Consider the following 13,027-nt stretch of genomic DNA (forward strand, 5'->3'; position numbering starts at 1 on the left):
TGTACCCCACCACGGGGCTTGGGTGAGCAATGACACCAGGTAGCTCGGGCAAGTGGTGATGCCAGGTGGCTCGGGCTGTCAGCCCTGTGCGGCGGGCCTCGGGTGAGTGGCAACACCAGGCAGCTTACACAGTGTCCTGTTTTCAGTTTAGGGGAATATAGTCACCCTATACATTATGCAAATAAAAATCCATATAACGCAAGCCCAGCATCTGGAGCAGTCAGTAGCAAAATCTGTAGACAAAGCAAACTAGGATATGTATTCTGCATTCATACCAAACTGCAATATACATCCAGTTGTATCAAGAATATAGCAAGCGGCCAGATATATGCATACACTATAATTATGACATATTATATATAGTCCCTGATGTGAATTGGGTGAGGAAAGGGTTAAAATTGTTGCTGAGTAAGGGGAGTAACAGATACCTTCCTGTACCGCAGGCAGGCCCATCCTTACGCAGCTGCGAAGGGCACCAGAAAAGTGCTCTGCATAGCTGCGTGCTGCTCCAGCCCCTGCTCCGGCTCTTCCCCAGGGCCCCCACCCCTGCTCCACCCCAGCCCCACCTCTTCCTGCCCCTGCTCCACCGAGCTCTGCTCCGCCCCAGCCCTGCCCCCACTCCCCTGAGCTCTGCAGCAGGGCCGGGCCTGCACTCACCTGGGCCCCCCAAGCCAGCCCCGCCCCCCCAACCCCGCGCGGGGGGGGGAGGGGGAGCTGCATAGGGCCCCAGAATAGCTAGGGACGGCCCTGATTGCAGGATTGAAGAGACATTCAGCTATGGGGGAATGGGACTGGGCTAGGGTAACCAGATGTCCCAATATTTTTGGGACTGTTTCGATATTAGGTGCTTTGTCTTACATATGCAACTGTACCCCCTTCTCCCTCCAAAAAAGGAGCATCCCGATTTTTCACATGTGTTATCTGGTCATCCTAGACTGGGCAGCTTAGGTACTACTGAGTCCCCAAACCAAAAAGGAGGGAGCTGTATAAGAAGCTGAACTGAACTGAAGAGCAGGCTTTTCCTCTAATAAGGGAGCAATGGGGCTGTAGACGACTTATTCTATTTGTTTGTTTGCTCAGTGTCTGTGAGAAGCCATTTATCATCCAGTGTTAGGCTTTGCTCAGAAGAGGCCTGATTTTTAGCCTATGGTAGTTGGCAAGTCAGTTTCTACTGCAATAACAGCCCAGAACACAGTGGCAGAGCTACTCCAGTGCCTGAGATAAATACATTTTTTAAATCTTTTCCCTGGAAGAATTTTTCTTTAAATAAAATTTTTATATTTAATTTAAAGTCCAGTTGTGCCACAACACTAATAACCACCACAAATCAAACGATAAACTGCAGCAAGTCCTTGTTGCCTTTCTCTTGTATTGTGCCTGGATGTTAGAGCAGTGGGGGGTTGGGGATCTCACACACCATATGCGCTATAATTACCTAGTTTAATGTTACTGTATTTAAACACAGGCAGGGATTAAAGCAGCAGACTCCCTGGTGGGGAGGAGCTTTTATTTTGCCAATTCCACCTCTATCATAGGGCAGGACAGGTCAAACAGATGGAAGTGCAAAGAGTGAGATTTATTTGCTTGCTTTTTAAAAATTCCAAATTGACGTGATCCTTTGAAAAGACTATGGCCATTTGCAGACTATTGCAGACTAGGCTATTTGAGCTTTAACTTTTTTCTGTCTGCATCACTTCCCTATCTCGAAATTCAATATCTACCACTTCTCTTGATTAAAAAAAAAGATTAAATGGTCATTTTAATCCAGAAAAGGCTTAGGGAAGTTCAGTGAAGCCAGAATGCCTGCAGAGATCCCCTGAATGACACAGAGAGGTTTTTTTTTCTCCAGTGCACATAATGCTTGCACTTGGCATGCTGTTTCAGAATAAGTGTGCAGAATGTCAGACTCTTTATAGCAGTGAATATTCATCATGCCAGCCAGAGGCAGAAGCTGCAGTCTGTGCAGCATCAGCAAAGGAGGCAGGGAGGAAAAAATCAAGTTAATGACTGGCTTTCCCTGCGATTTACTTCCTGCTTGTCGCCTGATCTCCATTTTAAATAAATGCATTTAATTAATAACAATGTGGTTACACTGACATGAGGGTGGAGGGGCTGTCAATAAGGACTGGGTTAGTCCTAGACTCACAGTGTGTTCTGTTGGCTGGAAAAATCAGACAATTCAAAAAGATTTCCTTTGAAACTACTAAGAATAGATGGTTTGGTTGAAAGCTTTTATCTGAATGACCTCTTGGATCCGCGAGCCATTGAAATCCTTACAGACAGGGACAAAATGATGAATGGGAAGGGGAGGGACAGAATGGAAGCAAGCTGCTGTCTCGGCTGAGCATGTCACGTAGTCACAAATGTCTCTGCATGGAGATAGAGCTGCACAGAAATGCTTCTACCTCCCTTTAGCAGGGGCACATCTGCTCTCACACTAAACTCAGCCTTCTTCTGACAAAGGTTCTTTAAGAAAGCTGCAGAGACATGGGAGGCAGAGACAAAGCACTACACTCATAATATATGGACAGTTCTCATTATGTAAAGTGAGCACCACCTGTTCCTGACAAATGCCAGATTTTAGCTTTTGGGTTATTCAGAGACCACAAGTATGCACAGTCCCTAAAAAAGAGAAAATAAAATGTCAATGAGAAAAAAACCAGCATCCCTGGTCCAGTCTTGATGGGAGAATTGATTTGCCAGCTGAGTGACACAATGTTTTATGCTCTGTGAAGCAGGCATTGTGCCCTACACTTAGAAGATATCTCAATTCCAGACTATTTTAACCTGTCACTCTGCGTGTCAGTTCTGTTCTGCTTACACATCATTTGGAATAGGGAACAAGCCAGTAAAAACCAACCCCTCAATTGAGTGAATGCACAAATCTAGTCTTCCAAAAGATAGCCATTTAAATCTGGGTGACAGACATTTATTTTATAGTCTTTCATCAAAAGGTTACCAAACTCACGAACTACACAGGGGTCACTTGGCTCATTGTTGAAATGCAGCCTCTCTGGAGTGGAATGAAGCTGCTTTCTAAACAATACAACCCTGACCACAATCTTATTGAATTGAAACTAAAGGGGGAATCTAGGGCTGCAGAAAATTATCCATGCTGTAATTTCGAACACACACTTCTTGCAAATAGTAGCAAAGGATTTTTCATGACTACTGCTGTTTATGATTTTAGTTTTATATTTCATCTTTTTTTAAAAACTGGCATATTCAGTTGTGCAGTGTCTCTGAAAGCCATGGTGGGGTGTGGTTCAGCACTATGTCAGAGGTCTGCTGAGATGCTTGCATTTGTCTTTGAGCCTGTGGGTGGTGGCTAATGAGGTCAAAAAGGCATCTTCCATTTTAGAACGCAGACATGCACACACATCTGTAGTGTCAGGGAGCTGCAGTTGCAGCCTGGGTTTAGTTTCTGTTTTGTGCCTATGTTTTAAAAATAAATCATTTGGTCATTGAACATAAGGACTCCTGAATTCATTGAGAACAAGACAAAGTGAGAGCGCTACCTACCTAGTCAACTCTACTTCAGGGAATGCCTAGGTACTGGCAAGAAGGGGCCAGTCCTATTTTTCTTTGTGATGACCTCTGACAAGGTCATATATAGCTGTAGGGTGCAGAGAAAGGAGTGTAACACTTTAAATGAAGTGTGATAAATATAGTTGGGGGGGGGCAGCTTTATTTAGACCGTTTTTATAAGTTCAATAAACAGCTTAAAAGCATTTATTAAGCTCCAGAAAATATGCAAGAGAAGCACAACTAATCCTGTTAAGTGTAAAGTTACATCTAAATCATAGTTTTTGTGTGTTAAATGCTTGTTGATCAGACAATAAATAACTCTTTATAGAGGCTTTAGAAACTGAGGGGTAGGTGACATTTATCCCTGATCTGAAATTCCTGAACATGCAGTGATAGTACAATTGAACTGTGACCTTCCTGCCTGACACTCCAGATATAAACACTGTTGTCAGGTAAATCAAGCAGAAGTGAAATTTCTTGAAAAGGCTGCTGAAGCCCTGCTACTAGGAAATGATGGTCATTATGTTATTATGTTCTATGCTATTATGTTCTGGCTGTAGCCATCTCCCTGCTTTTGAGTTCCTCAGCCTGCTGTAAGGGTAATTAGTTTCCTTTGGCTTAGTGAGTATTAAGGAGTATTAATATGCTTAGTTTATAGGGGCATCAAATATATTCAAGGGCTTCAATAAGGACAGACAAGTGGAGGCAAACCTCTTAGTCTTGGTGCTCACAGAATCCTGATTCCAGGGTAGATATTATGGGTTTGCTAAATTTGGTTCCACTATAGCAGAAGGATTTGTGATGTATATTACTCACTTAATCTGGTGAGTAGATTTGTGTAAACAGAACCAGATTAAAGGGACAGTGTCCTGTTTTGCATTAGATTTCAGTGGTACAGACAGACACACATGTGCACTTTGTAGTATTGTTTAACATTTTCAGGCAATGCAGGGCCCCCCACATTGTGTCATAGGAAATACCCTTTTACACTGCAGAAAGGGATCTTAAATAGCCCTTGCAGAATACTCTAATCCAGTGGTTCCCAAACTTGTTCCGCTGCTTGTGCAGGGAAAGCCCCTGGCGGGCTGGGCCGGTTTGTTTACCTGCCACATCCGCCATTCGGCCGATCGTGGCTCCCAGTGGCTGCGGTTTGCTGCTCCAGGCCAATGGGAGCTGCTGGAAGTGGCGATCAGCTGAACCTGCGGATGCAGCAGGTAAACAAACCGGCCCAGCCTGCCAGGGGCTTTCCCTGCACAAGCGGTGGAACAAGTTTGGGAACCACTGCCCTAATCATAAGGTCAGGTCTCTGCTCAACATAAAGCCAGTGTAATGGCCCCTCTCCCTGGTATAAGGGACATGTTGAGGACAGGAGGAGCATGGCCAGAATACACTGTGCTCTGGTTGTTTTGCTGATATAGTGGTCTATAGAGGGGCATAATAAGATAACACACTTTAAAGAAACCTTGGGGCTATACTTCTTCTGCACTGTGCAGGCCTCTGACACAGTCCAGAATTAGGGAGGTCCACAAGTAGCTTATGGACACCTCCGTCTCTCCCATTTATGTGCCCAATGCGGGAATAGAAGAAAAGAGAATCTGTACCAGGGTTATTTGGAAGGAGTGATGGATGGGGGTTGTTGGGAAGGAGAAAACATTTATTTGTCAAATAAAGCTTGATTTAAAGTATGGGATGTAAGAGGTCACATTTTCTGTATACAAGAAGAGAGAGGATCAATTCCTAATTTGGAACTAGGCCAAGACATACACTGTTCAGTTCAGTAATTTATTATTTCAAGGAAATGAGGGGGGTATCAAATGTGCACACATCCCCAGGCAAAAAGCTTAATTAAACCAGAGTGAAGGATGAAAGTATGTATTGGTGTCTGGGGTGTTAAGCGACTTGCCAGAACACTAGTATTGTCAAGAACAAACATGAAAAAAGTCAACCGTTCAAAATTAATGTGACAAGAAACTCACAAGAATGTTGTAATTTTGTAAAAAGAAACGACACAAAGTTCTGTTCACATTGCAAAAAAATGAAGGTATTTGAAAACAGGGAAATTCAGTTAAGCCCACCAAGACAACCGTCCCAAAAGAAGCAAAAACGCTGAGGCAGTTTTATCTAGCCATATTAATAAATGTATGTATGTATTGTAAGTTAAGTTCCCATACATAACACCGGTTTATCTAATCATTGACCACAGAGCTAATGTCTCTTTGTCATGTAGGAGGCAACAGCTTTTCTTTATGATCACACCATTCCCAGGAGAAGACGTGCTTCACCATTTCCTGTTTATATGTCCCCTGCTGAAAACAATAATCTTACCTTCCTCACAGAGATTCCATGGGCCACGTATTACACAAATGTCCTCAAATACTTGCTAATGTAGCACGTAAACTGCCCTTGTAGGGTCTAGAACATGAAAGTACAACTAGGGGTGCCAACTTTCTAATTGTGCAAAACCGAACACCATAGCCCCGCCCCTTCCCCAAGGCCCTGCCCCCATCCCGCCCCTTCCCAGAGGCCCTGCACTCGCTCACTACATTCCCCTTCCCTCAGTGGCTCGCTCTCACCCACCCTCGCTCACTTTCACTGGGCTGGGGGAGGGGTCTGGAATGTGGGAGGGGATGAGGGCTCTAATTGGGGGTGTGGGTTCCGGTGTGGGGCCAGAAATGAGGGTTTCAGAGTGCGGGAGGGGACTCCGGGCTGGGGCAGGGAGTTGGGGTGCAGGAGGGGGTGAGGGCTTCGACTGGGGGTGTGGGCTCTGGGGTGGGGCTGGAGATGAAGGGTTTGGGGTGCAGGAGGGGGCTACAGGCTGGGGGGTGGGGCCGAGGGATTCAGAGTGCAGGACAGGGCTGTGGGTTGAGGCAAGGGGTTGGGGTGCTGGAGGAGGTGAAGGCTCTGGGCTGGGGGTGAGGCCTCTGGGGTGGGGCCGGGGATGAGGGTTTGGGTTGGGGCTCAGGGTTGGGGCAGGGGTTTGGGGCTTGGGGTTGGGACATGGGCTTACCTCGGGCAGCTCCCAGGCAGCAGCGCAGCAAGGCTAAGACAGGCTCCCTGCCTGTCCTGGCACTATGCTGCGCCCCGGAAGCAGCCAACATTTCTGCCTCCTAGTCAAGGGGCCCAGAAGACTCCGCGCGCTGCTCTTGCCTGCAGGCACTGCCCCCACAGCTCTCATTGGCTGGTTCCTGGCCAATGGGAGTGTGGAGCTGATGCTCAGGGCGGAGCCCCTTGACTCCCCCCTGCCTAGGAGCCGGACCTGCTGGCTGCTTCCGGGGCGCAGTGCAGTGCCAGAACAGGTAGGGACTAGCCTGCCTTAGCCCTGCAGCACTGTCAACCAGACTTTTAACGGCTCGGTGCAGACCGGAGCTGCCAGGGTCCCTTTTCAACCGGGTGTTCCAGTCACCCTAAGTACAATATCTGCATGAAAAGCAAAGATCAAGAAGCATCACACATATCAGAGATTTGTATGTATGCAACCAGTTTTAAGGAGAGACTGTAAACTTAAAAATGTGTTCTTTGTTTCTGAAACAAGAAAACCCTTTGGTTTGCATACATAATACTTTTTAAAACTTAAAACACCTATGCCTAAAATTGCAGAAGCTGCAGAACCACATAGTGAGATTCAGAAGTACAAGAGATATTACATGTTTCACACTGATCACAGAAGAGAATGTAGGAGCATTGTGGGACTGCTGAGAGGACCAATTGCAATGGTCCAGCTGAAATGCTGGTGCTTTTGGTCTACTCTGCCACTGCAACGATGCATGCAGAGTGGCTCAGTGCAGAATGTGGTGGTGAGATTTGTTCAGAGCAAATGCAATTACAATGGTGCTGACAGTGTTTATGCACTATTGCATGCACATGTGTGTGGACAGGAATGCATGCACATGTGTGTGTTACAATCATGACAGGTGCTTGAAATTGTATTTGCAACATTACATTTCTCTAGGGTACACAAGAACAAGGTTTTGATCAGACTTCAAAGGTTTAAAAGGTCATAACAAATAATTCCAAACATAAGCATCAAATCTTCCCCAAAATACTCAGTCTCCAGCAAATACTCAGGACAGATCAATTAAAATAAATTTGAAGTTTCTATCCAAAATTGGGAGTTTGTAAAAGTACATAAGAACATAAGAACGGCCATACTGGGTCAAACGAAAGGTCCATCTAGCCCAGTATCCTGTCTTCCCACAGTGGCCAATGCCAGGTGCCCCAGAGGGAATGAACAGAACAGGTAATCATCAAGTGATCCATCCCCTGTCACCCATTCCCAGCTTCTGGCAAACAGTGGCTAGGGACACCATCCCTGCCCATGCTGGCTAATAGCCATTGAAAGCGTTGAAGACTCTTCAAATAGTAAAAGAACAAAACAAATGAAAAATAGCTTATTTTTCAAACACCCTACAAATGTAATCCATATCACATTTGGTCAGCATATTGTTAGTGGCAGAAGACCACACACAAGAAATTTCAAGTAAACTGGTTAGTTTTGGCAAATTGTGGCAGTGAGATTCAAAATTGGGTTAATACTGGAAAGCTAGTTACAAGCTGCCTAGCTTAAAGCGTGCCTGCTTCGTTTGGTACGTTAGAAACCATGGCAGAGTTCTAAAACCAAGCAGGGGCTGTATAGACCTGTGAGTCTAGCACACCAATTAAGAACTTCCCTAGTTATGTCCAAAGTACTAGAAGGCCTGAAATGTCTGCAAAATGCTGATGACAAAGCTTTCTTATATTTTTATTTGACAATGAGTAGCTTCCAAAATAAAGTGATCTACCATATCTCATCTGAATGCCAAGTGTGTGTGGGGGGGTCACCAAAATCTGAAATTTTAGGCCTTGCTGTTATGGAGTTACAGCATGACAAGAAAACTTACAAAGAATTTTCCAGTCTAGGAAATCACTGAAATATTTACTCTCCTCTCCAAACATCTTTGCCATTCACTCCCAATTTGACACCAATCATCCCTCTAATTTCTGACTTTGCATTCCAGTTCATAGTCTGTCAAGACTTTCACTTTTCCTGAACATTTTAGAGGAGTAGCCTTTCTTGTCTTTAAAAGAGGAAAAGGCTATGGAGAAGACTGTCCACAGTTATGAGCCCTGATTTGGAACCTTGTTTGAAAGAGTCCCTTAGGCGTGACAGTTTGCCCTGTGTATGCTATATTAGCTGATTAATTGTATTTGATGCTGCTGTAAGATTTTAATGTTTTTTTGACTTTTTCAGAACCTGAGGCAGGAGAGGTTTCCCCCCCAGTGGGAGCTGGTGTGAACAGCAACAGCTGGACCTTTAAATATGGACCTGGCAATCCCAAACAAGCTGGTCCCGGTGAGTTGCCAGACAAATTCATTATCCCTGGATCTCCTGCGATCATCTCCATCCGGCAGGAACCACCAAACAGCCAAACTGACAAAAGTGACTTCATAACCTTTGGCAAGAAGGAGGAGACCAAGAAAAAGAAGAAAAAGAAGAAGGGAAACAAGACTCAGGAGAAAAAAGAAAAGGGGAACAGCACCACTGACAACAGTGACCAGTGAGGGGTTTATACTGTCAGAACCCAGTTAGCCAGTTTTTTTAATATTGGCAGATCTCTCCTATGTAGCAACTCCCAACTTCTTCCTATTGTTAACAAATTTCCAGTATATATAGACTTCAGAAATCCGCAGGAAGTTCACAGTGTCTGTCTAGATTGCTTAACAGGTTTTGTCTTGAAAAGCTTTATTAAGTCTGGTGTTAACTTTTTTTCTCCACTCTGGCTTGTTTTCAGACTCTAAAAAGCAGACACAAGTTTCCTTTCTCCTACGCCGAAAAGGAGAATCTTCACAGTACAGCCAGTGAGAGGTTGGACTCTCTGCATTGTGATTCCTGTGATCCTGTCTTGATGACACTTACAGGACAAGTTTAAAAGTTTTAATATTGTGCACCCTGTGTCTGATTGGAAACATTTATGTGCAGATGTCAGCTAGGTGATACAAGATCAGATTATAAAATGCAAGAAGAGCTGGTAAAATATGAACAACAAAGGAAACACCTAATGAACATAGTGTTCAAAGATGGTCAGGCTGGGGAGGAAATATCTCAAAGGAGATGACCAGACTTTTTGAATCTAGAGACTAGCTGTGTGGAATACTGAGTCTTTTGCATGACGTATTGTACACACTCCAGCAAAGAAAAGCTCACATTTACAGCTCTTTAAGATACCATAAAGTATAACTCTCACCAAGCCATTGGCTATATTGTTAGTATAAGTCCGATTATCCTAGCAAGTATGTCCCTCAGAGTGGGACAACAAGGGATGGGCTGACATCTAGGGAATGTAACTGACTGTGATATTTCCTCTACATCCCTGTTTCCAGTCTATTAAACATTCTTTTGCACTTAATGTCTCTGAAAAGGTCAGAGTATTTTCCACAACAGATATGCAAAGTGAGAAAAAGAAATGCATTATCTATGCTATTTGTTATTTGATATATTTATTTATAAAGAAAATATAGCTGTAAATGTTAAAGAAATATGATGCCCTTTAACCCAAACAGAAGTCAATCTACAGCTATTAGAAATGATAATTGCTGCTATTAAAGTGCTTTAGAGAAATTGCCTGAAACATCTGTATTATATCGGCCACTTGCCAATCACAGCTTTATTCTGTCAGGTCACTCGGGCGCTGCCTCTTCCAATCACAGCTTTATTCTGTTGGGTCACTCGGCCGCTGCCTCTTGCATGTATTAATAAATACAAGAATATAATTTTTTGCATTAATCTGCACTTTGAATACACAACATTTGCAAACAATCTGTCCTAATATAAAGAAGCAGAAGCAAACTGTTTCTCACACAAGAAGATCTACTAACCTGCTAGCTCTGTGCAGTGTCTTGGTGTTATCTCCCACACAACCTTTTTTGGTTTTAGTTTTACTTTTCTATGAGGTTATGAATTGCTGACCCTACTAACACTCATTATGTAAAATTCAAGTACTGTATGTATGCTGTATGCTCTTATAAGAATCCTGAAATATTTATTCTGTGCTTGTATATGTGAATGTCAATGGAACTATTACCTAGACTGGACTTTAAGCTTTACTGTTGAAAGTAAATCCATTCTTTCTTTTTTGTACACTTGTGGAAAAGTGGAGTAGTGTTAATTTTTTAAGCCACTGTTGGTTATCAGTTTTTGTGTATGAAACACAAGTAAAATATCTTTCTTAAATCAAGAAATCAGTGACTCAAGGGCATTTATTTATGGATGGTTATAAAGCGACAGCTCTGTGAATTGCTAAAAGATAAGACTACAACTGGTACATTGATTGTATCATTTGGTATCAGTGTTTGGGCATAGACCAATATATGAATTTTTAAACAGAATGTAGCGCTACAAGGAATTCTAAAGAGATGCCTAGAGTATTTTACATTCACAAAGTAAAGCTCAAGGTGTCCTACGAACCTGAGCTCTATAAGATACCACACTTTTCTTAAAATTTCTAATGCTCACTGTAATCTAGGATCAAAGAGAACAGCTTTGTTCTTTGTGACATGTCTGATAAGTTTTAAATTTCCAAACTGCAGAGAGTTCATAGCTGGTCAATTACTACTAAGTTCAAAAACCTGCCAGTCTTGAAAACCATAGAAGGTAAAAAACCTGATTCAAAGGATTTCATAACTCAAAGAATGAATTTTAGGGAAGCATCAAAGGTACCCTGTAGTCCAAGAAATAGGGGTCTGTTTAGATTCATTTTCATTTGTGGCTATCAGTCTTGTGCCGTTGGCAAAGAAGAAATACTACTCATGAAAGAAACTCACCATTGACTCCAAGCAGCATACAAGAATCTTCAGAAGTTCAAGAGCCAAGGTGCACCTGCCGGGGCTCAGGGCTTCAGCACTGAGGGGAGGGAGATCTTGGGGCTTCAGCCCTGGTGGGAGGCGCCTGCTGGGGCTCGGGGCTTCAGCCCTGTGTGTGGGGGTGTGTGTCTCAGGACTTCTGCCCCACATGAGGCACCTGCTGGTGCTCAGGGCTTCAGCCCTGCTGAGAGGGGGTGTCTCAGGGCTTGTGCCCCACAGGAAGCACCTGTCTGGGCTCAGGGCTTCAGCCCCGCTCCTGCAGAAGCCCTGAGCCCTGGCAGGCATGCCTCTGGGGTTGAAGCCCCGAGCCTCCTTCCTCCCTGCTGGGCAGAAGCCAGAAGTGAGGTGTGGTGGGGGGCACATGGGGTCACATGCCCCCCCCAGATTTTTGCCAGGATTTGCTGACCCTGCTCGGTCACATGGTGCTTCTGGGCCCCCTCTGTGTATGGCAGCTGCAGCTGTGGGGAGAGGCAGTGGCAAACAGCTGGGAGCTGCAGGGAGAACCGCTGAGGGTAAGGGGAGGTGCCTGGGGGGGGGGCGTGACTCAAGCTGTTGGGGGGGGCGAGCCTTTAAATTGTGCCCCTCCACTCTCAGCAGACACCAATCATCTCTGGCAGAATCTCCTAGCCCCACCATCCCAATGCAGGGCAGAAGCCCCAAGCTTCTCCCCCCACAGTCTTGTAGGTGGAGAATGAGGGTGGGAGGGGGGCTCCACGAACTGCACTTTAACTGTAAAATAGCTGTATACAGCTCATGGGCTGCAATTTGACTACCCATGATGTAGAACACTCAGGGAAGAGGTGGAGGGCCTGAAAAAAAGCCCAGAAGAGTATACTTTACTGATTAATTATGCATTGCCAGAAGAATGAATAAAATACTCTTCCAGATGATTTAAGATTTGACAACACACTTAATTTTTCAACTGTGAACCCTTAGTTTCAATTTATAATACTGACATGTCAAAAGTGAAATGTGGTAACTTGGCACAACTGGCATTCTTGGTCCAAGGAAATATCCAGGACTGGGGTAGCAGTGGGATTCTGCAGCACAGAACTGGGATGATTTTGCAGAGCTGGGTGTTGGGGTCTAGTACTTGGATAACACACACATGTGGAGCAGGATTGAGAACACTATATAACCACTACAGAACAAACAAATCAATGGGTAAGAGAAGACTAAGACCCATAGCAATCAACGAACAAGCAAATGTCTTTCTTTTTCCACCTGTTAACAATTTCACAAACAAAACACAGGTGAACTAGCTGAGTCCATGTTACAATGCCATATTTTTTAAAGACAAGTAGGCTTGAAAGAAATCTCACATCTGGCGTAGTTTATTTTTCTCTGTCCCCACAGCTCTAAATAGCAAGCATTGTCTCTGTGGACATTTGCTTTTCATGCTGCCTGTAGGGTTTTATAGGGCCAAGTGAGCAAAGGTGAAACATATCCTCATTAATCTGTTCTATATTTACATCACAACTTTATAAAAGCTATCTCTAGTACAGCATTGTACATTAGAGATCTAAGACAGCCTGTTGTAATTTCTTCCTGATTTGCATTTGGGCCACGTCAAACAAGAGTGGACAATTTTAAAGAATTCTATGGATCATGTGCAAGAGGAAAACCTGATACTCAATTTCCCAAATCTATATGACACTCCATT

General features: G+C 44.1%; 1 protein-coding gene across 2 annotated transcripts in view; it reads left to right on the top strand.

The window, feature by feature from the left end:
* Nucleotides 1–10,743, top strand: part of LOC125641568 (protocadherin alpha-C2-like) — a 104,761-nt gene extending 94,018 nt beyond the window's left edge. The window contains exons 4-5 of one of the 2 annotated variants that reach the window (XM_048861691.2): nt 8,756–8,857; nt 9,297–10,743. In XM_048861691.2, coding sequence (XP_048717648.1) covers nt 8,756–8,857; nt 9,297–9,367 — 173 coding nt within the window. In that variant the 3' untranslated portion in view covers nt 9,368–10,743. Of the gene's footprint in view, nt 1–8,755 lie in introns of both variants that reach the window. The other variant, XM_048861685.2, reaches the window with a different exon arrangement.
* The last annotated feature ends 2,284 nt before the right edge of the window (nt 10,744–13,027 follow it).

The sequence above is a fragment of the Caretta caretta genome, chromosome 8 (assembly GCF_965140235.1).
Source record: "Caretta caretta isolate rCarCar2 chromosome 8, rCarCar1.hap1, whole genome shotgun sequence".
Classification (NCBI taxonomy): Eukaryota; Metazoa; Chordata; order Testudines; family Cheloniidae; genus Caretta; species Caretta caretta.